The 24,520-nt window shown below is 34.1% G+C and overlaps 1 protein-coding gene and 1 long non-coding RNA gene across 15 annotated transcripts in view; one reads left to right on the top strand and one right to left on the bottom strand.

The window, feature by feature from the left end:
* The first annotated feature begins 856 nt into the window (after nucleotides 1-856).
* On the top strand, nucleotides 857-2,972 carry LOC106064265 (uncharacterized). Its single transcript, XR_008779570.1, has 4 exons — nucleotides 857-970; nucleotides 1,819-1,892; nucleotides 2,056-2,115; nucleotides 2,635-2,972. It is a non-coding gene; the product is annotated as an uncharacterized LOC106064265 (long non-coding RNA).
* A 3,647-nt stretch (nucleotides 2,973-6,619) lies between these two features.
* Nucleotides 6,620-24,520, bottom strand: part of LOC106058806 (early endosome antigen 1-like) — a 39,866-nt gene continuing 21,965 nt past the window's right edge. For 3 of the 14 annotated variants that reach the window (XM_056038347.1, XM_056038350.1, XM_056038343.1), the window contains 29 exons: nucleotides 23,983-24,214; nucleotides 23,666-23,771; nucleotides 23,362-23,578; nucleotides 22,726-22,957; nucleotides 22,412-22,517; nucleotides 22,108-22,324; nucleotides 21,716-21,947; nucleotides 21,402-21,507; nucleotides 21,098-21,314; nucleotides 20,693-20,924; nucleotides 20,378-20,483; nucleotides 20,074-20,290; nucleotides 19,683-19,914; nucleotides 19,374-19,479; nucleotides 19,070-19,286; nucleotides 18,608-18,864; nucleotides 18,450-18,476; nucleotides 17,871-18,035; nucleotides 16,807-17,029; nucleotides 16,499-16,636; nucleotides 16,314-16,385; nucleotides 16,118-16,181; nucleotides 15,887-16,017; nucleotides 14,875-15,080; nucleotides 13,999-14,148; nucleotides 13,680-13,733; nucleotides 11,291-11,533; nucleotides 10,995-11,117; nucleotides 6,625-7,533 (listed from right to left, as the gene is read on the bottom strand). In XM_056038347.1, the coding sequence (XP_055894322.1) occupies nucleotides 7,483-7,533; nucleotides 10,995-11,117; nucleotides 11,291-11,533; nucleotides 13,680-13,733; nucleotides 13,999-14,148; nucleotides 14,875-15,080; nucleotides 15,887-16,017; nucleotides 16,118-16,181; nucleotides 16,314-16,385; nucleotides 16,499-16,636; nucleotides 16,807-17,029; nucleotides 17,871-18,035; nucleotides 18,450-18,476; nucleotides 18,608-18,864; nucleotides 19,070-19,286; nucleotides 19,374-19,479; nucleotides 19,683-19,914; nucleotides 20,074-20,290; nucleotides 20,378-20,483; nucleotides 20,693-20,924; nucleotides 21,098-21,314; nucleotides 21,402-21,507; nucleotides 21,716-21,947; nucleotides 22,108-22,324; nucleotides 22,412-22,517; nucleotides 22,726-22,957; nucleotides 23,362-23,578; nucleotides 23,666-23,771; nucleotides 23,983-24,214 (4,679 nt within the window). In that variant the 3' untranslated portion in view covers nucleotides 6,625-7,482. Of the gene's footprint in view, nucleotides 7,534-10,994; nucleotides 11,118-11,290; nucleotides 11,534-13,679; nucleotides 13,734-13,998; nucleotides 14,149-14,874; nucleotides 15,081-15,886; nucleotides 16,018-16,117; nucleotides 16,182-16,313; nucleotides 16,386-16,498; nucleotides 16,637-16,806; nucleotides 17,030-17,870; nucleotides 18,036-18,449; nucleotides 18,477-18,607; nucleotides 18,865-19,069; nucleotides 19,287-19,373; nucleotides 19,480-19,682; nucleotides 19,915-20,073; nucleotides 20,291-20,377; nucleotides 20,484-20,692; nucleotides 20,925-21,097; nucleotides 21,315-21,401; nucleotides 21,508-21,715; nucleotides 21,948-22,107; nucleotides 22,325-22,411; nucleotides 22,518-22,725; nucleotides 22,958-23,361; nucleotides 23,579-23,665; nucleotides 23,772-23,982; nucleotides 24,215-24,520 lie in introns of all 14 variants that reach the window. The other 11 variants (XM_056038340.1, XM_056038341.1, XM_056038346.1 and 8 more) reach the window with 10 other exon arrangements.

Below are 24,520 nucleotides of genomic sequence, written 5' to 3'. Positions count from 1 at the left end.
ACTGACTGATAGTGTCATTGGTAATATTCAATTTAGGGAGTATCCCAGCTACCTGTCCAGTCAGATCAAATCAAGATCAATCTCAAACGGGGATCATCACAGCTCCCCGCACCCTCTAAAAAAACAACATAGTTTTAAAGACTGTAAAAAAAATTACTTTCACTGACTGATAGTGTCATTGGTAATATTCAATTTAGGGAGTATCCCAGCTACCTGTCCAGTCAGATCAAATCAAGATCAATCTCAAACGGGGATCATCACAGCTCCCCGCACCCTCTAAAAAAACAACATAGTTTTAAAGACTGTAAAAAAAATTACTTTCACTGACTGATAGTTTCATTGGTAATATTCAATTTAGGGAGTATCCCAGCTACCTGTCCAGTCAGATTAAATCAAGATCAATCTCAAACGGGGATCATCACAGATCCCCGCACCCTCTAAAAAAACAACAACATAGTTTTAAAGACTGTAAAAAAAATTACTTTCACTGACTGATAGTTTCATTGGTAATATTCAATTTAGGGAGTATCCCAGCTACCTGTCCAGTCAGATTAAATCAAGATCAATCTCAAACGGGGGTCATCACAGCTCCCCGCACCCTCTAAAAAAACAACAACATAGTTTTAAAGACTGTAAAAAAAATTACTTTCACTGACTGATAGTTTCATTGGTAATATTCAATTTAGGGAGTATCCCAGCTACCTGTCCAGTCAGATTAAATCAAGATCAATCTCAAACGGGGGTCATCACAGCTCCCCGCACCCTCTAAAAAAACAACATAGTTTTAAAGACTGTAAAAAAAATTACTTTCACTGACTGATAGTTTCATTGGTAATATTCAATTTAGGGAGTATCCCAGCTACCTGTCCAGTCAGATCAAATCAAGATCAATCTCAAACGGGAATCATCACAGCTCAAATGTAAAACACAAGAGAAGAAGAAGAACAGAACCAAAAGTGTAGATTACACTGTAAGCAATCATTTTCTTTTTTGAAGTAACTTCTGTATTAGATAAGAGAAGATAGGTTTCTATAGACTTAGTTGTTTTGGATGATGCTAAACAATTAAAAACAAGTTTAAAAAAAAATGTTGTACAAGGACAAACATGAAATGAAAGCTAGAGTCAGAATGATGTCAGCCATTCTGCAGTTTCCATGTTCTAGTCAGTTGATGTGTTGAGGACAGGTTCTCCCAGGATGCAGCACTGTGTACTGCAAACTGTCAGTCACTGACTCCTGATTTTCCTAAGGTTTTACTCTCTAATCCTTTCCCTTCTTCCAATTAGCCATAAGACAGCAGAGGTTTGGATTCAGAAATTCCTTTCTTTCCTAGGTAGGTAGCCAGCCAAGGCTAATGAAGCTCTCCTGCCCAAAGCTTACTGGTGTAGGTACCAGTTGTTTACCTTTTCCCCTTCTCCGGTCAGGGATAACAGTTCCACCATTTCCAATCTCTGTCACTTATGAAGACCAAGACTTGGACTGGATGTTAGAGGCTATTTGAGAGCATGCCATTGGAAGCATTTTATAGGTAGTGGAGTGCTTATACCCATTACCACTTTTGGCAATAACAGCCTTATGGAACAAGAATACATTTAGTATAACATCCATGCTCCAGAAAATTCTCAGTCGTTTTAAATACAATATTTTTATTTTACGTTATTATTACTCTTATTGATAAACAAACTTTTAGACTAAAAGTTGAGAATATGGAGCAAAAAAACTAAGATTACTAGTGTTTATGTGAAGGTCAAAGGTCAAAATGTCAAGATCAGAGTAGTTTAAGCTACATTTATGATTAATTTTATGTTTTGATTTTTAGGATCATTCTCTCATTTGGCCCTATTGGTGGGTGTGTTTCACTGGTGGCTGGCATCCTTAAACACGACCTAACAGGTTAGTCTTTTTTTTAAAGCATTATTATAGCAATTATGTAAGGACTAATTGTATTTATCTTATCTTATCTTATATAATACAGACGTTACTTCAAAAAAGAAGATGATTACGTCCTACTATTAGATTAGATATTTAAGTCAGTTTTCATTTTGTCTATTAATAGATGACTGTCAGACCCAAGAACTGTCTGTTACCAACAGTTGATACACAGTTATATTATGATGTAAGTTACTATCTTTGTTTTAAACTAATCTTATTAGATATCTTAGTTATCTTAGCTGCTGCTACACCAAATAGTTGAGTCTACAGAATGAAATGTTACAGAAAATACAAAGTTGAGTTTACAGAATGAAATGTTACACAAAATACAAAGTTAAGTCTACAGAATGAAATGTTACGGAAAATACAAAGTTGAGTCTACAGAATGAAATGTTACACAAAATACAAAGTTGACTCTACAGAATGAAATGTTACGGAAAATACAAAGTTGAGTCTACAGAATGAAATGTTACACACAAAATACAAAGTTGACTCTACAGAATGAAATGTTACACAAAATACAAAGTTGAGTCTACAGAATGAAATGTTGACAGGATGATGTATCATTTAAACAAATTTGTTTTCAGGGCATAAGAAAGTAAAATTTCATTTATTTTAAAGCATTTTGTTAAAATTTCTGTACATTGTTGAACATAAATCAAAGAAAATTTAAAATGATTATACCAAACCTTTTTTTTCTCAGAATTACCAAAAGGTTAGTCCATACATTGCCATGGAATGTTGAATGAAGATAAGGAGCTAGGCTAAAGCTCTGCTGAATGATGGAATCTTGAATGAAGATAGCAAGCTAGACTAAAGCTTGGCTGAATGATAGAATGTTTGTTAAAGATATAATAAGTAAACTCCGTGTCAATAAAAAATTGTAAAAATTGTTTTTAGCTTTTGAAAAGTTACACATTTTGTTAAATATGCATTCAAAAAAAAAATCATTTTTATTGTGTATTTAAAACAAGACTTATTCATTTCATTATGTCTTTATGGAACTCTAGTTTTTGGTAATAAATGTTGGAATTCAAAACATATTGAACTACTTCCCTTTTGTTTCAGTTTGTTTGTCAATTATTAGAAAAGAAAGCAGCCAAATGTCAGTTTTATTGTATGAAATTTTTGATATTGAAAGTGTACATGTGTACATGACTTTCATAAACTGCCTATTGTTTGACCTAATCATTATTTAACAGAGACTAAGACTTAAACTGCTTTATTGGTCCTTATGGAAATTACAAAAACTCTTTTTCTCAATGAAAACTACACAACAGAGACATTCACATAAATAGAACAGACACAATAGAAACATTGACATAAATAGAACAGATACAAGAGTTCATTTGCAGCTAATTGAAGTGATCTCAAGGGAAACAAATCCTTGAAGACTTAAAGAACAGACTCCAAACAAACTACTCCACTTTTTCTCATTAAGATTATACTCTTAGCATGACTTTTAGATTTTTCTGGATGCTATTTGTAAAACAATTGTGAATCTATTGTCTTTCAAAGTTAAATCCAACACAAATTGATCAAAAAAGACAAGGCATTTTCTAAATGTCAAGGGGGGAAAGGGGAGTTTTAACAAAATATATTTTAAGATAAACTTATTGCACTTTAACTGCTAAAAAGTAAAATTTCCAATCCGTTTGTGTAAATTACGTAAAGGCTATAATTATTATTTATTACAAGTTTTTAACATCAAACAAGCACAGTTCCTTATAGGGTAAAATGTTTTATGGAAAGATCGCAAACTCTTTTAATAAATTAGAAAGATCTCTTTTTTTTGTAGTGATAAATGACTGCTGGGCAGATGTAAATGCTATTGAAGTGCTGGGAAAGATTCAGATTTTTCAGTGGCACATCCTTTTAATGTTATTTTTTCAGTTATATGAGCACTTTTACCAAACTAGATCTAGATTATTAAATGTCAGGAATTTCTTATTTATTTTATTGATTTATTATTTTTTTGGATCAATTTCAAGTACTTCTATCAGTTATTATGGCCCTTTGTGGAAGCTGAAAGTGCTTATCAAAAGCGATATTATGAACTACCATTGTAATGGTACCATATTGAAATTATTAAGCTACTGTCAGGGTACCTAGCTAGCAGAGATATTAAGTAGCTTTTATTGTGTTACAAAAATAGATGTCTTTTTCTTTTTTCTGAAGAAAGGTATTTGCGAGCCCTGGGGACCCTGCAATATGGCCTTAAGGAGTTTAATTTGCGCTTATTAACAGGGGTCCAATCACTGTACCAACCTCCCATCTCCCCACTTGCGATGCACATAACACCCAGGACCCCTCCACAGCTCCCCAATACATTGCTAGGATCCTCACCTCCATCATCGGTTCATCTTTTTAAAAAAAAAAACAACACTTCTAGATTATTGCTAATGTAGACATAAGCTTTACAAAAAATTTAGAAGAAAGGCTACAGTATGGTTTACTAGTGCTAGTTTTCAAATTGAGTAGCTTTTTTTCATTTTCCTTTTTAAAAAAGTTCTCAGCATCACTATTGGCATAATGTATCTCTTTCAAACATTAACCTATTGCAGCTCACAAAGGCAGTGAAACTGGCCATCCCTGCATGGTGCACATTTTTTGTTTAAATTTAAAATGTAATGAGAAAATATTTCCTATTAGGATCAATAAAGTCTTCAAATAATCATTGCTAGTTGAGTTGATCTAGTGCAGGGGTGGGCAAATTACGGTCGTGGGCCACATGAGGCCCACCAGCCTGTTTTATGCAGCCCGCCGACACCTACAGAAATCAGGTGTGCCCACGGTATATACTTATAAAAATGCAAATATATTTAAAATAATATCTATATAAATTATTGAAACTGTCTTATAATAAGTTCCAAGTAAACGAAGATTATGCTTATTGGCTATACATCAATACACTCAATTCAAGACAATCTCTGATCAATATTTATTCAATGCTATAAAGAACTGTGTTGAATGTTGGGTAGGCTTGGAACAAGATTGCAAATGTAACAACTGATGGATCTTTGACTTGTGAGTTTTTAAAAATATTTTTTATAAAAAATATCCCAACCATAAACTCTAAACAGGAAAGTTTGCACAAAGCTGCATAAAATTTCAACATACTACTGATCAGAAAGGCGTAGTAATCAAACTAATCAGAGCTAGGGGTGTTAACCACAGGTAGTTCCGATTTAGGAACAAAATAATCCAGTGTATCCGCCAACTTAGTATGGGCAAGGCAAATGAGAAGAATATAAAATCTCAAGGAAGAAATTGTTATGTTACTTGAAGGACATTGACTGTGAATTTGTTACCAATATTTCTAATGAGGAGTGGAAGATTTCATGTTTCATAATTGTTATTGCAATGGGCTTTTTGCATATGAAATGTAAATGCATGTTATATCTTTTTAAACAAGGCTTTCCTATTTCTACAAGCAAGCAAAAGATAACAGGTTTTGTCATTTTCCCTTGCTGTAAGGTGAAACTATTTGTTGTGAAATGATTAAAAGTACAACACTTGTACACTTATTAAGATTCCTTAATTGTGCAATTTATAAAAGCAAATTTTAAGACGTTAAGAACCAGTTTTCAATACCATCAGCTTACCATTTATCGCAGAAGCTGATTCAGCTCCAGAGGATATAATTCCAAGCAAAGAGAAGTTCTAGTCAGTACTTCCACGTGAGTCTTATGGGTGCCAGAAGCTGTATTTCAACACTAAAAATTTGCTGCTGTTAACACTATTTGTGTACACAAACACATGCATCTGTTCTTCTTTGTTCTCATGAACCACTCAATAGTTTCCATATTAGGCAGCTCTCCGAATAGTTTTGGTTCTATAGGAAGGCTTTGGGGCCAGAGTCTTGTTCGGGTCTCTTGATTTAGTATGAACTTTGAAGGACATGGTCAGCATTCTCTGGTGATGCTCCACAAAGGCAAGTTTCTCCCGTCCCGACATTTAACTTCCGGAACATATATTGTATGATTCAGTAAACAAGCATTTATTTTTTTTGTGGAAACTAAAACAGTATAATTACTGGTCAATTTTGACTGACTGTAATTTGACAGCAGTCACAAGGGTAACAACTAGTAAGCTACTTCCACAGTTCCAGAACATATGCACGAGTGTAAAAAGTAGAATACTGCACATTAAGTACTACTGTATATTTGTGGGGATAATTTAATATAAAAAGACAACAGCAATTTTTAAAAATTTGTAAAATTGATTTCAAAAATTGCTAACTCTTGTAATTCCTTAACGTGGAGTGTGGAAAAAAAAAAGAAACGTGAATATAATACAGTGTAAATATGAATTAAAAGACTTTCTACACAGTTAGCTACAGTATCTTTCTAAGTTGTATATATAAAAAATTTTTTTTAAATGTGGCCCTCGATACAAAAAGGTTGCCCACCCCAGATCTAGTGTTTAAAAGTTTAGATAATGCTAGAAGTGTGAGTTGTTTTTACTTCAGGTTTCTGAACTTTTCCAATGAAGAGTTGTCCAGGCTCAACAAATAAGGGAATGTGTGTGAGCAGGTTTATTTCAAACCAAGTTCAGCATGGAATACATTTGAACTTGGTTACTACTTGTAATGTAAGTCTACAGGTTAATCTCATTCTCAGCAGGTCCACTGAATGGGTAACATGAAAACAGCTCTAATATAAAGCAATGGTAACCCAACATTTGAAATGACATACAAAATTTATTTATTTATTACAACATTATCTAAATACATAAGTATGGCTTTTTCCAGTAACAAAAAATCAATGCACTTGAAATATAGAAATATAGAAATATCAAAAATCTATGTATTTTCTACTTAGCAAAGGGAAGCAACCAAGGGGGAGTACAAATACATTTCTAGTCTTACTAAAAGAGTACTTCTATCAGACTCACACAGACAGAGTGGAGAATTTGGAAGATTTGGTGAGTGCCTCGTAATCAGAGGAACATTAGAGTACAAAGAGAAACAACTGCAAAATGTATTGTTAGGAAATAACTAAATAAACAACAACAACAAAAAAAAAACAACACTACTCTTTCAATAAGCTGAAAGTAAAGAGATGGGCCATATTTTAATTTGTAAACAAGCTGAAACCATGAGACTGTAGTGACTCGTCTAACATAGACAAGGCAGTAATATACAAAATAACACGATTAGAAGTTGCATAGGATACAAGTCAATAATAACAAGGCATATTTTAGATATGGATTAATGACAGGGCTTGTTACAAGTCTGTTAGAGCCTGAACCTAAAGTGATCACTTCCTAGTCCTATTAATGCTGTACACAAGAGATAATAAATAGATTTTAACACAGAAGAGTTCACCATGTCCACTAACAGTTAAGATAGTATGTACACACAGAAATATGTACAGATATGTACATTAGCAGCTCTTATTTTAATAATTGGTAAAAATAGCATCTAATAATATATACACTAGTAACAGTTTCACACAGTTTCACAACAGACCAATCAGAACCTAGATTCCAGTTTCACAACAGACCAATCAGAACCTAGATTCCAGTTTCACAACAGGCCAATCAGAACCTAGATTCCAGTCTCTAAAAAATTTCTTGCAGCCAATGGTTTTCTTTTTTTCTGGAAATAAAGAAAAATATCAAAATGTATTTTTATAGATGAAATAATTGAATACCAAAAAATATGCACACACAAATATACCCATTTTTGGACTTATTTATAAATATTTATGTGCCTTGTATTATATAAACAAACATGGAATGAATAGTAGTTACTGAGTTTGGTTTTTAATAAAGCAAACTGACTTATTCTAATAAGAATAACTATATCCCTCTAAAATGTTTTGGTTTGTTTGATGTATTATGTTGGTTTCACTTCAAAGTTTTAGAAAATGTTTCTCTTTTCATGCTGCTTTACAAATAATGAAAATGTCATCAAATTGAGATCTAAATATAGTTTATATATGTGGGGACATGCTGTTAAATGTAAAACTACAAAACTGCATGAGTACAGAACTAGACGGTCAATGGTAGTTTTACAGGAACATCTGTGTTGCTTATACAATCAAAATTGAACTTGTCACTTTTCAACATCATTATTTTCAACATAAGCAGCATACACAAAATGATGTTAAGACATTCATTAAGAGAAGTCAGTGATAAAGTTAATATTAATAGTAAGAAGAAAAAAAAAAAGATTATTTTATGATACCACATCAACATCACATTAAGTTGTTTAAGTCAATTAGTTTCAATATTTTGAGTTTTGTATGGATAATAAATAGGCCTACATTTATAGTTGAGTAATTGTAATAATAATACATAATAAATAGGCTACATTTATAGTTGAGCAATTGTAATACATAATAAATAGGCCAACATTTATAGTTGAGTAATTGTAATAATAATACATAATAGATAGGCTTACATTTATAGTTGAGCAATTGTAATACATAATAAATAGGCCTACATTTATAGTTGAGCTATCATAATACATATTAAATAGGCCTACATTTATAGTTCAGCTATTATAATACATAATAAATAATATAAGAGCTGTACTTTAAAGAGTTAACAATGTTGAGTTCAATTAGCATTGCTGCTTTCATCAAATGAAAGTAAATCAATGTACTACTGTTCTTTGTAATCTTGTAGCAGAAGTACAGCAGTGTTTTTACATCCCTTTTCAAAATAAATCATAGTTATCCCAAATAAAATGTGTTTTGGTGGGGAAAAAACACAGATTTTGGTTTTGTTAAACTTGTTTACAATCGAGGCAAAATTTTCATTTGACTTTTATGCTTACTGATCTCAATGTTGGACACAACACAGATACAAGTGTTAGTTTTAGTGGACAGAATTAATACAGCTAAAACATGCATGGATAAACAAAGAATATTTTCACCCACTAAAAATTAAACGATTGTCAATTTTGTTTAGTCAGACAGTTAGTAGGAAACTGTAAAGAGAACACACAAGATTGAATGTAGCTACCTTGTACCACTAAAACTGTAATGTTTCCTCCTGAAGCTGAGCATCATGCAAGATACAACAGAAGCGACACAGTAAAGCTCACAGACAAATTAGTAGCTAGACAATCAAATCTACACTCTAAAACAGCATTGATTCAAACAAATCTACACTATTATAAAAGCATTGATTCTAAACTACTGGGAGAAGCCATGCAAACATTGGGTTCTAGACTTAGCGCCTAGACCGCACAACAAGCAAACATTAAAAGAGAAAGGTTCATAAATACATGATTTCTACATGTAAAGTTAAAAAAAGCATTGACAGTTGGCATTAATTATGGCAGCTATAGTGCAAGGGGAGTAACATTGGTAACATGATCAAATATTTACAAACTATTTACACAAATTACTGTTAGAATTAATTTCTCTTTGCTACGTGGTAACATGCTTCTGTGAATTACTTTCTGCATTAGGACCGATTCCTTCGGTGTGCGCATTACTTTCTATCCGCTACAGGTGTCACCTTATTGTGAGCCCGCCATCTACTTGCTAATTTCTTATGGAATGGTGTTTTGGGTGTGTGAGCAAAACTTTTGCCTGCAGTATGTCCAGGATTAGCATTGGGTGTCACTTTATAATTAGAACCCTGTTTCAAAGGGAGGTCAACGTGTGATGGTGACTTCTGCGACCCTGACATTGCCTCTGGTTGCCAAGCCTGTATTATTTTACTTTCTTCTTTTCTCTTAACATCATTTTTGATTGGTTCAAATTTCGCCTTCAGCTGGGCAACCTTCTCGGTTTTGGTCATCTCTGGTTTGACAACGTTTACATTTGGTCGACAATCTAGGGGGTTGCTAGCTGGCTGACTGGTTACAGCAGGTTTCTTCTTTTTGTTGAACGCTTTCTTCATGAAGGAGGGAAATTTGAACTTTTTCAAATGATTTTTATCTTTATGGGATTCTTCTTGAGGAAGAAATGGATCATTGTTTGCTTGGTCATTTCCAGAACTTTGACATTTCTCTTGAGTACCAGCCAGTGCATCAGTCATGTGGACATCTCTGTATGTTTCTTCCAGCCTTGGACTCTTTGCCCTAATATGTGCATCACATGTGCCCACAGCACACCCATTACAAGATTTATCTACACCAATCTCCTGGTGGGTTGTAGTTCTATCAAAAGATTCAAATTTTCTTTTCAGATGAGATACAGTGTTAAATGTCCTTGCAGGGGCATCAGACTTCTCATCAGACCCTGAAGTCAAAGGAGAATTGTTCTCTGGGATCTTACATGCAAAAGAAGTGATAGTTTCAGTGTAATCAGTTACACTGGTTTTTGAACCTTCATCTGTAGGAGAGTTCTTTTGTTCTGCCATCAAATGTGAAGTATTGGAAAATAGTTTTCTCTTGGCAGGTTTAGACTTATGTTTGACACATGAGTTGGACTTGGTACCATAGGGTGTGCTGTCTGGTGATTTGACTCTCACTGCTGGCATCCTGAGGGTCTCGAAGCGGCCATCTTGTGGGCTTTGTCTTGTACACACAATATGTCTACATTCAATCTTGGATTTATTACCAGGAGATGGATTGGTATCTTTCTCTTCTGTTTGACAGATTAGCTCTATGTGTGTATTCTGGTCCATGCTTGACTTCACCAGGTCATCAAACCTTAATGCTTTGATACCTAAGGCAGTTTCAAAATGACTTTTCCCAGTTTCGACTATTTCATCATTTAATTGGTTAAGCTGATTATCAGGAAAAATGACCAAGTTTGATTTACTGTGATTATTCTGAATTAAAGAAGACATGGCATTTGGGGGATATTGGGGAACAGCAGGAACATGAAGGGGAACAGCCGATACTTGTGTGGTGTTAGTATCACAACAGGGAACATTAGTATTACTCTCTGAACTATTAATTGTTTCTCTATTTGAGTGTAATGGCAATTTAGATGGAGATTGAAGCAGGTTAAAAACAAAGGTCTGACATGTATCATTAGAACTATCAATCAAATTTAAAGAGAGTTCTATACTCTCACAGCTGACTTGACCAGAATCCCAAGGGTGTTGACCAGCGGGCAATGACAAGTTCTCGGCTCTCTTTACACCACGTACCTGATCATCCCCCTTAGCGTCCGTTTTACTCTTTGATCCAAACAAAGTCTTTTGAAGAAAACTTTTAGGACCTTTAGACTTGCCAGGAGTGAAACCAATGTTGAAGGCAACACTCTCTCGACGCTAGGGAAAAGAAAAGATCAAATTTTCTTTTTTAAACTGACTGCAATTCACAAAATAATAATAATAATAATCTTTATTGTCCATAAGGAAATTTGTCTTACAATTTTTGCAATTACACAAATACACTTAGTTCAAGAATAGTCAAAATTGAATTTAAGTAAAAATACACATACATTGTTTTCATCTGTTGATGACGAAGGCTGTGGCATATGGCTCAGGCGAGGAGATCTTCGAGAGGGTTGCCTGCCTTGAATTTGTTGTTTATTGGGGCGTGCGATGGGAGATCCTAAGGCTTTGATTTTACCGTTGACTGCTGGTGACACCCCATGTGAAGGAGTAAACCGTCCAGATATTCTCCGTGGCTGTTTCCCTGGAGTTGGAGGACCTGGCCGTTGATACACTGGAGCTGCTCGAACCTAAGGGGGACAAATATACAAATATATGTGTTATCTTCAAGAATTGCTTCCCCTCACTTTGATAAGTGAAACAAATAAAAAAAAAAACGTTCTTCCTGTATGAAGCTAATTTAGCCAAAGCTTTATAATGAGATACAAGTTTGGCAATATTGAGGTGATCAGTTTTGTATTTTCATTGTTTCTATCTTGAGATTTAAAAAAAAATGAAGTAATTATTACAAATGTACATATAGAAGACATATGATCTAGTCAACAGAAAATTGATTTTCAGTTTGGTGTAGAGATAATTCTTTGTATAGCAAGTTAAGTAACCAGAAATGTAAATTTTGATTGAGCTTTGTGCAGGCTTGAATAAAAAGATAAGCCATCAATCTAAGACAAAATAAGACTAACATTTTGAAGATTTAGTCCTAAGGATAAAATAAAAGATTCTATATCATGAAAGAATGCATAGTAGAATTACCAAAGCAAACTTATGAAAAGAGGGCTCTACTGTTTAATATGCAAATTAGGGTAGCTACCTTATAAAGAGAGGAATCTACAAATGAATATGTAAATCAGGAAGCTACTTAAAGAGACAGGAATCTACAGAAAAATATGCAACTCAAGAAAGCTACTACATATAGAAAGGTATCTACAAACAAATAAGCTAATCTAATCTAAAGATATGTAAAGCAGGAAAAAAAAGTGAAATAAATGCTAGAAATACAAGTACTTATAGATATGCTGGCTGTGTAGAAAAAAAAGTTAAAATTGTACAAAGTTGATTAATATTGAACAAATTTTGAAACTGAAATTCTAGACGCAAAGCTTGTACAAGTTCATTTCAGGTGTCAGTCTGGACAACGCCAAAAATTAAAATTAAAAAAAAAAAAGTTTTGTAAGTGGAAGACATAAATCTAAAGCTTTAAACTTGTATTTTAGTCTCTACCAATTATTTTCAATACCACAGATACAATCATTGGACCTAATTCATATACAATGTCACTGAGCTAGACACAACTGATATGGATGCTTACAATGGCTACTATAACAATATTTTCTAGTCAAGATTTATGTTTTAGTCTGAGGGGAATAGAGACAAAATTATTTGTTTTATGGTCAGGATTTATGTTTTGGTCTGAGGGGAATAGAGACAAATTTATTTCTGTTTTATGGTTAGGATTTATGTTTTAGCCTGAGGGGAATAGAGACTAAAGTATTACTGTTTTATGGTTAGGATTTATGTTTTAGTCTGAGGGGACTAGAGACAAATTTATTTGTTTTATGGTTAGGATTTATGTTTTAGTCTGAATGGAATAGAGACTAATTTATTTCTGTTTTATGGTTAGGATTTATGTTTTAGCCTGAGGTGACTAGAGACAAATGTATTACTGTTTTATGGTTAGGATTTATGTTTTAGTGTGAGGGGAATAGAGACAAATTTATTTGTTAAAATTGTTTTATGGTTAGGATTTATGTTTTAGTCTGAGGGGATTAGAGACAAATTTATTTCTGTTTTATGGTTAGGATTTATGTTTTGGTCTGAGGGGAATAGAGACAAATTTATTTCTGTTTTATGGTTAGGATTTATGTTTTAGTCTGAGTGAATTAGAGACAAATGTATTACTGTTTTATGGTTAGGATTTATGTTTTAGTCTGAGGGGAATAGAGACAAATTTATTTGTTTTATGGTTAGGATTTATGTTTTAGTCTGAGGGGACTAGAGACAAATTTATTTGTTTTATGGTTAGGATTTATGTTTTAGTCTGAATGGAATAGAGACTAATTTATTTCTGTTTTATGGTTAGGATTTATGTTTTAGTCTGAGGGGACTAGACACATTTTTTTCTGTTTTATGGTTAGGATTTATGTTTTAGTCTGAGTGGACTAAAGAAAAAGCCTTGAGTAAATTCACAAGTTGATATATGTCAACTACGGCTACAGACTACAAGCGTTACATCAAGCTCTAGTGTTACAGTGTTGGTACAAGCACTCAAAAGATGGACTAGTTAGCAGAAAAGTTTCTTAGATAATTATATTTATCGAAACGATTAGGTCTAGAAGAAAATGAAACTAGAAAGTGCTGAGCTAGCCAAGTCTCTAAGAAGATGTACAAGCCACTCAGATGACTAAATAGTGTACAGTTACAATAAAACTGATATACCACAGGATAATACAAAATGGTATCACCAGGGGAGACTTCACTGGCAGACTTGATCTGAAACAAATGCACTTGAGCTAAACCTCGACAAATCCTCCCGGGGACGTAGTCATCTGTTTTATCTGAATATTTTTATTTTTTTTCTAATGCAGCTCTAACCAGCTCAGGTAGTTGTGCTAGATTCGCTTTTATTAAACATAACTTATAAAGTGGTCAAAATTAAACTACAATAACGTCCATAATGATTAAAATATTGACTACAAGACTCTTATTGCGTTTATATAGTGCCTACATTTTGAAAGCAACGCTAAACATATTCTACCTGTTTGGCAGGGCTTTCAAAAGACTTTTCATTACTTGACTGATGGGAGACAGTTGCTTTACGTTTCATGGCCCTGCTATCCACAGACTCTGTATTCCCCAGCCGACTATTGGAATCCTTCTGTCTCATGTTGTATCGTCCTGGGCTAGCCTAAAAGAGAGGCAGCAATGTATTTTTTTTAAAACAACAATACTTCCACTTGGTTAAAATGACAAGTGACAAGCAGCATAAAAAAAAAAAAGGTTGACTTATTGTTTAGACTCCAAGACAATGGCAAGCAGCCAAGGCAACAGGGTTTCATTATTTAGTCTACAAAATATATCAAAGAAACTAAATAGGAAGGACAGACACTCAAGAGGAGAAAAAAAAAAATATAAGCTGGGTTTTGAAATGACATTATTTCTAGTTCATTTACCAATTATTGACTATTTTGTGTGTAGCAAATGTGACTCACATTTCATCACCTAATTTCTCTATACATGGTGGCTGAGTGCTAAAGAGCTTGGCTTTTGAACCGAGGGGGTCTTGGGTTCTAATCTCTTACAAGACTGGGAACAAACTTCTGGATTTTTAAAACACCCCTAAGTTCACCCGACTTTAATAGGTGCCTGACTTAAGTCTCTTACAAGACTGGAAAAACACCCCAGAGTTCACACCAACTCTAATAGGTGCCTGACATAAGTCGGGGAAAGTAAAGACAGTAAAGACCTACAGATCACAGGTCTGAAAGTGGAATATTACTTTTTAAACAGACACACATATATATGATAAGTGTAAATTTCATGTGTCATTAAAAAATAACATCCATCCTAAAATCAAAATGTTTTCTTACATCTTACAAAACTTGTCACTAAAAAACTAGCTCATAATGCTTACTTTCATTTTGCCCTCCGGCATCAGACTCAGTCGTATAGAATCATCAGTGATTCTGTTCCTTGAAGCCTGCATCTCGACCGGATACGCGGATTTCATATGAGGAAGATATAGCGTGTTCCTACGCTGCAGCTCATTGAGTCGATCCCACTCAAAGTCTGGGTCTTCAGGTTCATTGGCACAAGAATTGGCGTTAGGCAGAAAACCAACTGAAATCATAAGACATTCAATGAGCAGATTTGAAGCCAAAGTCTTTGAACTAATACAGAAGTGTTCTCAAACAATGTGACAATAAAAAGTTTCATCTCCCAAATCTAGTCAAAATTTTAAAATTTTAAGTTTACAAGCCTATTTTTTTTTCTCTTATTCCTAGACTACATGGCATATATGTTGAGGAATAATTTGAAGATGCTTAGCTGAGCTGAGTGTGATGTTACCCGTTCACCTATCCCTTGAGCCATTGGGGCACTACACAAGACCGTCGACAGTCTTTCTACATTCCTTTCTATATTCTGTATTTTGCCTTGGATAGAATATCATTCAATGACAGGCCCATCCATTCTTTTATGTTGTCTTTCCATCATTGTCTCTCTCTGCCTCTTTTCTTTCTTTTTTTTTCTGGCACTTATATTACAGCAAAGTAACAAACCTTTAGACCTTATAGAATGAGCTGATGAAACAGTTGCCTTACCTGGGACATCCCCTTTAGACCTTATAGAATGAGCTGATGAAACAGTTGCCTTACCTGGGACATCCCCTTTAGACCTTATAGAACGAGCTGATGAAACAGTTGCCTTACCTGGGACATCCCCTTTAGACCTTATAGAATGAGCTGATGAAACAGTTGCCTTACCTGGGACATCCCCTTTAGACCTTATAGAATGAGCTGATGAAACAGTTGCCTTACCTGGGACATCCCCTTTAGACCTTATAGAATGAGCTGATGAAACAGTTGCCTTACCTGGGACATCCCCTTTAGACCTTATAGAATGAGCTGATGAAACAGTTGCCTTACCTGGGACATCCCCTTTAGACCTTATAGAATGAGCTGATGAAACAGAGCAAAGACTGAGTCGATCTTCTGTTTGGTGTGGATTGCTGGCGTTAGTCTTTGTCTTAAGTTCAGAAGTGGAGACCAAAGTGTCTCTGAAAGTGACCCAAAAAAAAATGAAGATTGAATGAATCAGTACCATCACTAAGTTGTTTCAAAGAATAAATCGACTAATAAATTAGAAAATAAATTTACCTCCGTAACATGACTTTATCAGCAGATAAAATTGTCTCATCTGAACTGCCAGCTAAACTGTCATCTAACGTTAATACAAAAAAAGTTTTGTTAGCTTAATTTCACCTCAACTCTCACATAAGAAAAGCAAAAAATATGATAAAGTTTCTAAAACAAGTTTCAGTAAAGAGAAGTATTTGAGTAGCCTGGAACCAACCTGAAGTTTTATGCGACCGAAGTCTTCTTCTGGAGTCCACTGAGCTAATGGAGTTCTCTAACTCATTGATTTCTAAAGAGAGAACATTTTGGTGATACAAGAAATTCAAAAAATAAGAAATACAATGAGTGGGGTAGAATAATTGTGTTTCAAAAATGTCCAAATACTTAACAGATTTATTTTACCTTCTTGTTCAATAACTTTTCTGAAATGTGACGCATCTCCTAGATGTACTGTTCCCGAATGGTCCAGTAGGTGTTTATATTCCCTAATCTTTCTGTCACTGTAGTCGACGGCTGTCTTCAAGCGACTGATTTCAGCGACTGAGGGAATACAGCATTCAATGAACATACTAGACAACAAGAAACTAGATAACAGTACTCATTAAAGTAACACAGAAGAACAGACCGAAATTTATTGGTCTCAATACAATGAAAAAAACCTTGAAGATTGATTTGAAACTAATGACTCACTAGATGAGCAACAAATTTACCGTATTGTTTATTGTCCTTTAGAGCACTCTCCAATCTCTGCCTCATGTCCTCTTGTTTAAGCTCCTGGCCGTCCATCTTTTTCCTCATCAAACTGTTGGTCTCTTTCTCCAGTTTTAAGGCACTGTTCAAATTGTCATTGATGGATCTCATCTTCAGCAAATCTTTTTCTGCTTTCTCTGCTTGCTCTTGGAAGTGTCCTGTTTCTTTCTTGGCCTCTTCCAGCTAAGATAGGAATGCATCAAATAACGCCAGATAACAATGAATGTAATGTGGAACATAGCCCAAATAACAATGAATGTAATGTGAAAAATAGCCCAAATAACAATGAATGTAATGTGGAACATGTCTCAAATAACAATGAATGTAATGTGGAACATGACTCAAATAACAATGAATGTAATGTGGAACATAGCCCAAATAACAATGAATGTAATGTGGAACATAGCCCAAATAACAATGAATGTAGTGTGGAACATGGCCCAAATAACAATGAATGTAATGTGGAACATAGCCCAAATAACAATGAATGTAATGTGGAACATAGCCCAATTAACAATGAATGTAATGTGGAACATAGCCCAAATAACAATGAATGTAGTGTGGAACATGACTCAAATAACAATGAATGTAATGTGGAACATGGCCCAAATAACAATGAATGTAATGTGGAACATGGCCCAAATAACAATGAATGTAATGTGGAACATAGCCCAAATAACAATGAATGTAGTGTGGAACATGGCCCAAATAACAATGAATGTAATGTGGAACATAGCCCAAATAACAATGAATGTAGTGTGGAACATAGCCCAAATACCAATGAATGTAATGTGAAACACAGATTCAATAGCCAGACAACAATGAATGTAATGTGGGGATTCAATAGCCAGACAACAATGAATGTAATGTAGATTCAATAGAGTATGATGGCACATAGCTATTCTAACTAGAATTTAAAACGAATGTTTTTTTTTAAGTGTTTCATACTAGTTCTAAGAGTTGTCAACTCAAACCAACTTTACAACTGATGATAAAACTAGAATGTGAACTGGGGGAGACTGACCTTTTTGTGACTCTCTTCCATCTGTCTCCTCATGTCATTGCAGAAATCTCGAGCTTTAGAAATTTTTGTGTCACACTCATTTAGAAGACACTTTTCCCTTTCTCTGAGAGTGGCTGTTTCTCCTTGCAGAGTCTTGCAAGTATTTTTATATCTGTTATTCTCAGACTGTTGAATCAAAGATAAAGAATTAAAAAAATAACACCAAGCAATATCATACTGTTTAAATAAAAATAGTCAACAATTGCTTTGAAAAATGTGACATTTAGATCTATGACTAGGGGTGCTGTGATGGTTTGCCAAACCAAAGCCTTCCAGTCTTCCCTCTCAGAACTATTTTTGGATAGAATTATGTAAGTTTTACACCATATGTTACTTATTGTGAGTCAAACTTTACTTCTTGACTAACTGTTGGTCAATGTATATTGTCTACAAACAGGCAAAATGGTGGTAGGGTTTAGTAAATGGCGCAGTGATGGGAACTGACAAATGTAAGGACATTTTCTACACCAGCATTTATATCTTAAAAAAAAAAAAAAGAATTTTGTAATCATTATTCTACTGCTTTATAGGAAAACTCACCTTTAAAGTCAGAACTAGTTCACTCTTCTACAAAGAAAACAAAAAAGTACAAATTAATAAAAAAAATTTAAGGAGGTACAGTTAATAAACTGAGACAATAAAACCAAACTAAAATGTTCACAAATAATAAACTGTGACAAAAAAATGCAAAGACCCACCTTTTGTTCAGCCACCAAGTTTGACTGTAAAGTTTCAATCTCTGAATTTCTCTGCGCCAACATTGCCTTCAAGGTATCAATCTCAGCATCTTTCTGGAGTAGCAATGTCTTCAATCTGTCGATTTCTTGGTCCTTGTTTTGAACATCAGTTTCCATCTCTTTCAACTGCCGCTGTACACCGTCACGCTGTAATGTCATGGCTTCAAGTTCACTGCGCAAATCCTGAAGCTGCTGTTCTAGCAAAATGCCCATAGATGCTGCAGGATTAAAAAAAAAAAATATTACCTAAATATTGCAAACACAAAATAAGCAATGCAGTAAACATTCCTTGGAATGTATTGAAAGTAACACAAGCTATGAAAAATGATAGAGAAACTTTTTTTGTGTGTTTCTTTTAGTACCATTACTTGTTTATCTCGAATCATTTATGCTTACGATTACGCTAAACTTCAAAATACTTACCATCTCGTGCAGCTTGCAAGTTATCTAGCTCTTGTCGCAACTGCTCATTTTGGTCTTTCAACATTTGATTATTTGTTTGCATGGAAATTTTTTCTGAATTCCAAGCCTGTTTAGCCATTTCTATGTCATCCAACTGTAACTGTAACTGATTTTCCAATTGATTGATAGTTTCTTGATTGGTAACATTTTTTGATCTTTCAACTTCAAGAAGCTTGACCTGAAAACCAGTAGCAAATATTTGTTAATGAAAAATAGCATAAAAGTCTAAGTACTAAACCAATCTGTGCATAGGAAGTCTACAAACCTCATTAGATAATGTACTCAGCTCATGACGTTGTTCATCTGTCAACTTCTCTAGGGAATGAAGATTCTCTTTACATTGGTCATAATCAACAAGTTTGGTCTCAAGCCTGTGAAACACAGTTACAAATACCTTAGGTTTTTAAAATCTAGTAAACTATCAACATTTCTTTGTGCTAGTTCATCTCATTCTTATATTCATTTGTGCTAAACCTAAATATCTTAGTAACTCAATTGCCCTATTTAATTTGAACTAAGCCATACAATCTAGTTCCTCTATTTTTTAAATTCATTTGTGCCTAAGTCAACCCACCTCTTATGTTCACTGGTTAATTCATTTAATTGTATCTTTAACTCTCTAAGTTTATCCTCTTTATCTTGAAGAGCAAGAAAGTTTTTGCTGCGCTCCTCCTGCAATGTATTTATTTCTTGATCTTTCATTTGAAGATCAGCTTCCATATCCTTCAACTGCAGCTGTAAACCATTTCTCTGTGATGTCATGGCTTCAAGTCCACTACGTAAATCACAGAGCTGCACTGCAGTATCTGAAGTTGGAAAAAAAAAAGATATTGATAGTAACAAAAGCTGTGAAAAATGAGAGAGAGATGTGGAAAAAAAAAATTTATTGTTGTAATTATTGTGTCACTTCTTAATCTGAAAAACTAGATTCATTTGTGCTTACAATTAAACTTCCAAATACTAACCATCACTGCCAGCTCGCAGGTTAACTAGCTCTTGTCTCAGCTGCTCATTTTGGTCTTTCAATACTTTATAATTTGTTTCCATGGACATTTTTTCTGAACTCCAAGCTTGTTTAGCCATTTCTATGTCATCCAACTGTAACTGTAACTGATTTTCCAATTGATTGATAGTTTCTAGATTGCTAACATTTTTTGTTCTTTCAACTTCAAGAAGCTTGACCTGAAAACCAGTAGCAAATATTTGTTAATGAAAAAAGGCATAAAAGTCTAAGTGCTAAACCAATCTGTGCATAGGAAGTCTACAAACCTCATTAGATAATGTACTCAGTTCCTGACGTTGTTCATCTGTCAACTTCTCCAGGGAATGAAGACTCTCTTTACATTGGTCATAATCAACAAGTTTGGTCTCAAGTCTGTGAAACACAGTTACAAATACCTTAGGTTTTTTAAAATCTAGTAAACTATCAACATTTCTTTGTGCTAGTTCATATCATACTTATATTCATTTGTGCTAAACCTAAATATCTTAGTAACTCAATTGCCCTATTTAATTTGAACTAAGCTCTATAATCTAGTTGCCCTATTTCTTAAATTTCTTTGTGCCTAAGTCAAGTCAACCCACCTCTTATGTTCATTGGTTAGTTCACTAAATTGTATCTTTAACTCTCTAAGTTCATCCTCTTTGTCTTGAAGAGCAACTAAGTTTTTGCTGCGCTCCTCCTGCAATGTATTTATTTCTTGGTCTTTGATTTGAAGATCAGTTTCCATATCCTTCAACTGCAGCTGCAAACCATTTCTCTGGGACGTCATGGCTTCAAGTCCACTACGCAAATCACAGAGCTGCACTGCAGTATCTGAAGTAGGAAAAAAAAAAGTATAGATAGTAACAAAAGCTGTGAAAAATGAAAGAGAAATATATGTGAAGATAGAAACCATTTTTTTTTGTAATATTTTTTTTTATCACATCTTGACCTAACTAACTAGATTCATTTATGCTTACAATTAAGCTTAACTTCAAAATACTTACCATCACTGCCAGCTCGCAGGTTAACTAGCTCTTGTCTCAGCTGCTCATTTTGGTCTTTCAGTACTTCATAATTTGTTTGCATGGAAATCTTTTCTGAATTCCAAGCCTGTTTAGCCATTTCTATGTCATCCAACTGTAACTGTAACTGGCTTTCCAATTGACTAATAGTTTCTAGATTGGTAACATTTTTTGTTCTTTCTACTTCAAGAAGTTTGACCTGCAAACCAGTAGCAAATATTTGTTAATGAAAAATAGCATAAAAGTCTAAGAGCTAAACCAATCTGAGCATAGGAAGTCCACCAACCTCATTAGATAATGTACTCAGTTCCTGACGTTGCTCATCTGTCAACTTTTCCAGTGATTGAAGACTCTCTTTACATTGGTCATAATCAACAAGTTTGGTCTCAAGTCTGTGAAAAACAGTTACAAATACCTTAGGTTTTTAAAATCTAGTAAGCTATCAAAATTTCTTTGTGCCAATTCTTCTCATTCTTATATTCATTTGTGCTAAACCTAAATATCTTAGTAACTCAATTGCCCTATTTAATTTGAACTAGGCTCTACAATCAAGTTGCTCTATTTCTTAAATTTCTTTATGCCTAAGTCAAGTCAACCTACCTCTCATGTTCACTGGTTAATTCATTCAATTGTATCTTTAACTCTCTAAGTTCATCCTCTTTATCTTGAAGAGCAACTAAGTTTTTGTTGCCCTCCTCCTGCAATGTATTTATTTCTTGGTCTTTCATTTGAAGATCAGCTTCCATATCCTTCAACTGCAGCTGTAAACCATTTCTCTGAGATGTCATGGCTTCAAGTCCACTATGTAAATCACAGAGCTGCACTGAAGTATCTGAAGTAGGAAAAAAAAAAGGTATTGATAGTAACAAAAGCTGTGAAAAATGAGAGAGAGATGTGGAAAAAAAAAGATTTATTGTTGTAATTATTGTGTCACTTATTGACCTGAAAAACTAGATTCATTTGTGCTTACAATTAAACTTCAAAATACTAACCATCACTGCCAGCTCGCATGTTAACTAGCTCTTGTCTCAGCTGCTCATTTTGGTCTTTCAATGCTTCATAATTTGCTTGCATAGAAATTTTTTCTGAACTCCAAGCCTGTTTAGCCATTGCTATGTCATCCAACTGTAACTGTAACTGGTTTTCCAATTGACTGATAGTTTCTAGATTGCTAACATTTTTTGTTCTTTCTACTTCAAGAAGCTTGACCTGAAAACCAGTAGCAAATATTTGTTAATGAAAAATATAATTAAAGTCTAAGAGCTAAAGCAATCTGAGCATAGGAAGTCTACCAACCTCATTAGATAATGTACTCAATTCTTGACGTTGCTCATCTGTCAACTTCTCCAGGGAATGAAGACTCTCTTTACATTGGTCATAATCAACAAGTTTGGTCTCAAGTCTGTGAAACACAGTTACAAATACCTTAGGTTTTTAAAATCTAGTAAACTATCAACATTTCTTTGTGCTAGTTCATCTCATACTTATATTCATTTGTGCTAAACCTAAATATCTTAGTAACTCAATTGCCCTATTTAATTTGAACTAAGCTCTATAATCTAGTTGCTCTATTTCTTAAATTTCTTTGTGCCTAAGTCAAGTCAACCCACCTCTTATGTTCATTGGTTAGTTCACTAAATTGTATCTTTAACTCTCTAAGTTCATCCTCTTTGTCTTGAAGAGCAACTAAGTTTTTGCTGCGCTCCTCCTGCAATGTATTTATTTCTTGGTCTTTGATTTGAAGATCAGTTTCCATATCCTTCAACTGCAGCTGCAAACCATTTCTCTGGGATGTCATGGCTTCAAGTCCACTACGCAAATCACAGAGCTGCAGTGATGTTTCTGAAAAAAAAAGTTTGTTTTCACACACACTAAATAAGAAGGGCTTTCAAATTCTCTAGCTCACAAACCCAAGTTGAACATTGTCATGTAGAATCAATAAGAAAAATGAATAGTCCTGCTCTGTTCTCATTAGAAAACTTAGAATGTATATTTTGATTTGTTTCCTTATTTTTTACAAAAATGTTGCTAGAAAAGAATTATACTGAAAAAGAAAACTTAATGTCTGGATAGTGTTGTAGAAATTTCTTGAAATATATAAAATCTTGAAATACAAGAAAGAGAGGGACATGGGGATAGAAACCATTTTTTTTGGTTGTAGTTATTTTGTGTGTGTGTGCAGATTCTTGACTTGTATAACTAGATTCAATTATGCTTACAATTAAGATAAACTTCAAAATACTTACCATCACTGCCAGCTCGCAGGTTAACTAGATCTTGTTCCAGCTGCTCATTTTGGTCTTTTAACATTTGATAATTAGCTTCCATGGAAATTTTTTCTGAACTCCAAGCCTGCTTAGCGATTTCAGTGTCATCAAACTGTAACTGTAATCGATTTTCCAACTGACTGACAGTTTCTAGATTGGTAACATTTTTCATTCTTTCAACTTCAAGAAGTTTGACCTGCAAACCAGTAGCAAATATTTGTTAATGCGAAATAGCATACAAGTCTAAGAGCTAAACCAATCTGGGCATAGGAAGTCTACCAACCTCATTAGATAATGTACTCAACTCCTGACGTTGTTCATCTGTCAACTTCTGCAGGGAATGAAGACTCTCTTTACATTGATCATAATCAACAAGTTTGGTCTCAAGTCTGTGAAACACAGTTACAAAAACTTCAGTTTTTAACTCTACTAAACTTACTTTCTAAACATTTCTTTATGCTAGTTCATCTAATTCTTATATTCATTTGTGCTAAACTAAAAAATCCTGGTAACTTAATTGCCCTATTTAATTTGAACAAAGTTATACAATCTAGTTCCTCTATTTTTAAATTCCTTTGTGCCTAAGTCAAGTCAACCCACCTCTTATGTTCACTGGTTAATTCATTCAATTGTATCTTTAACTCTCTAAGTTCATCCTCTTTATCTTGAAGAGCAACTAAGTTTTTGCTGCGCTCATCCTGCAAGGTATTTATTTCTTGATCTTTCATTTGAAGATCAGATCCCATATCCTTCAACTGCAGCTGTAAACTATTTCTCTGGGATGTCATGGCTTCAAGTCCACTACGCAAATCACAAAGCTGCACTGCAGTATCTGCAAATAAAAAATAATAAATTTTCTCTAAATACACACATCAAATAAGAAATGCAGGCAACATTCTCTAGGTCACAAAGCCAAATTGAACAGTCATGTAGAATTAATAAGAAAAATGAATCCTGTCCTTCTCTGTTCTCGTTCGAAAACTTAAAACTGTATCAGCACAACTTATTCATTGACTGGGGAACTGGGTGTGACATGTTTGTTCCCATTTATAGTTTGCAATGGAATGTCCTTGCTTTTAATTAAACATCATAAGACATTTCTAACTAGGATGAATAAAACAGTCTTAGCTAAAGTAAA

Source organism: Biomphalaria glabrata, chromosome 8 (assembly GCF_947242115.1).
Source record: "Biomphalaria glabrata chromosome 8, xgBioGlab47.1, whole genome shotgun sequence".
NCBI classification, from domain to species: Eukaryota; Metazoa; Mollusca; class Gastropoda; family Planorbidae; genus Biomphalaria; species Biomphalaria glabrata.
This window is presented reverse-complemented; position numbering and strand designations above follow the sequence as displayed.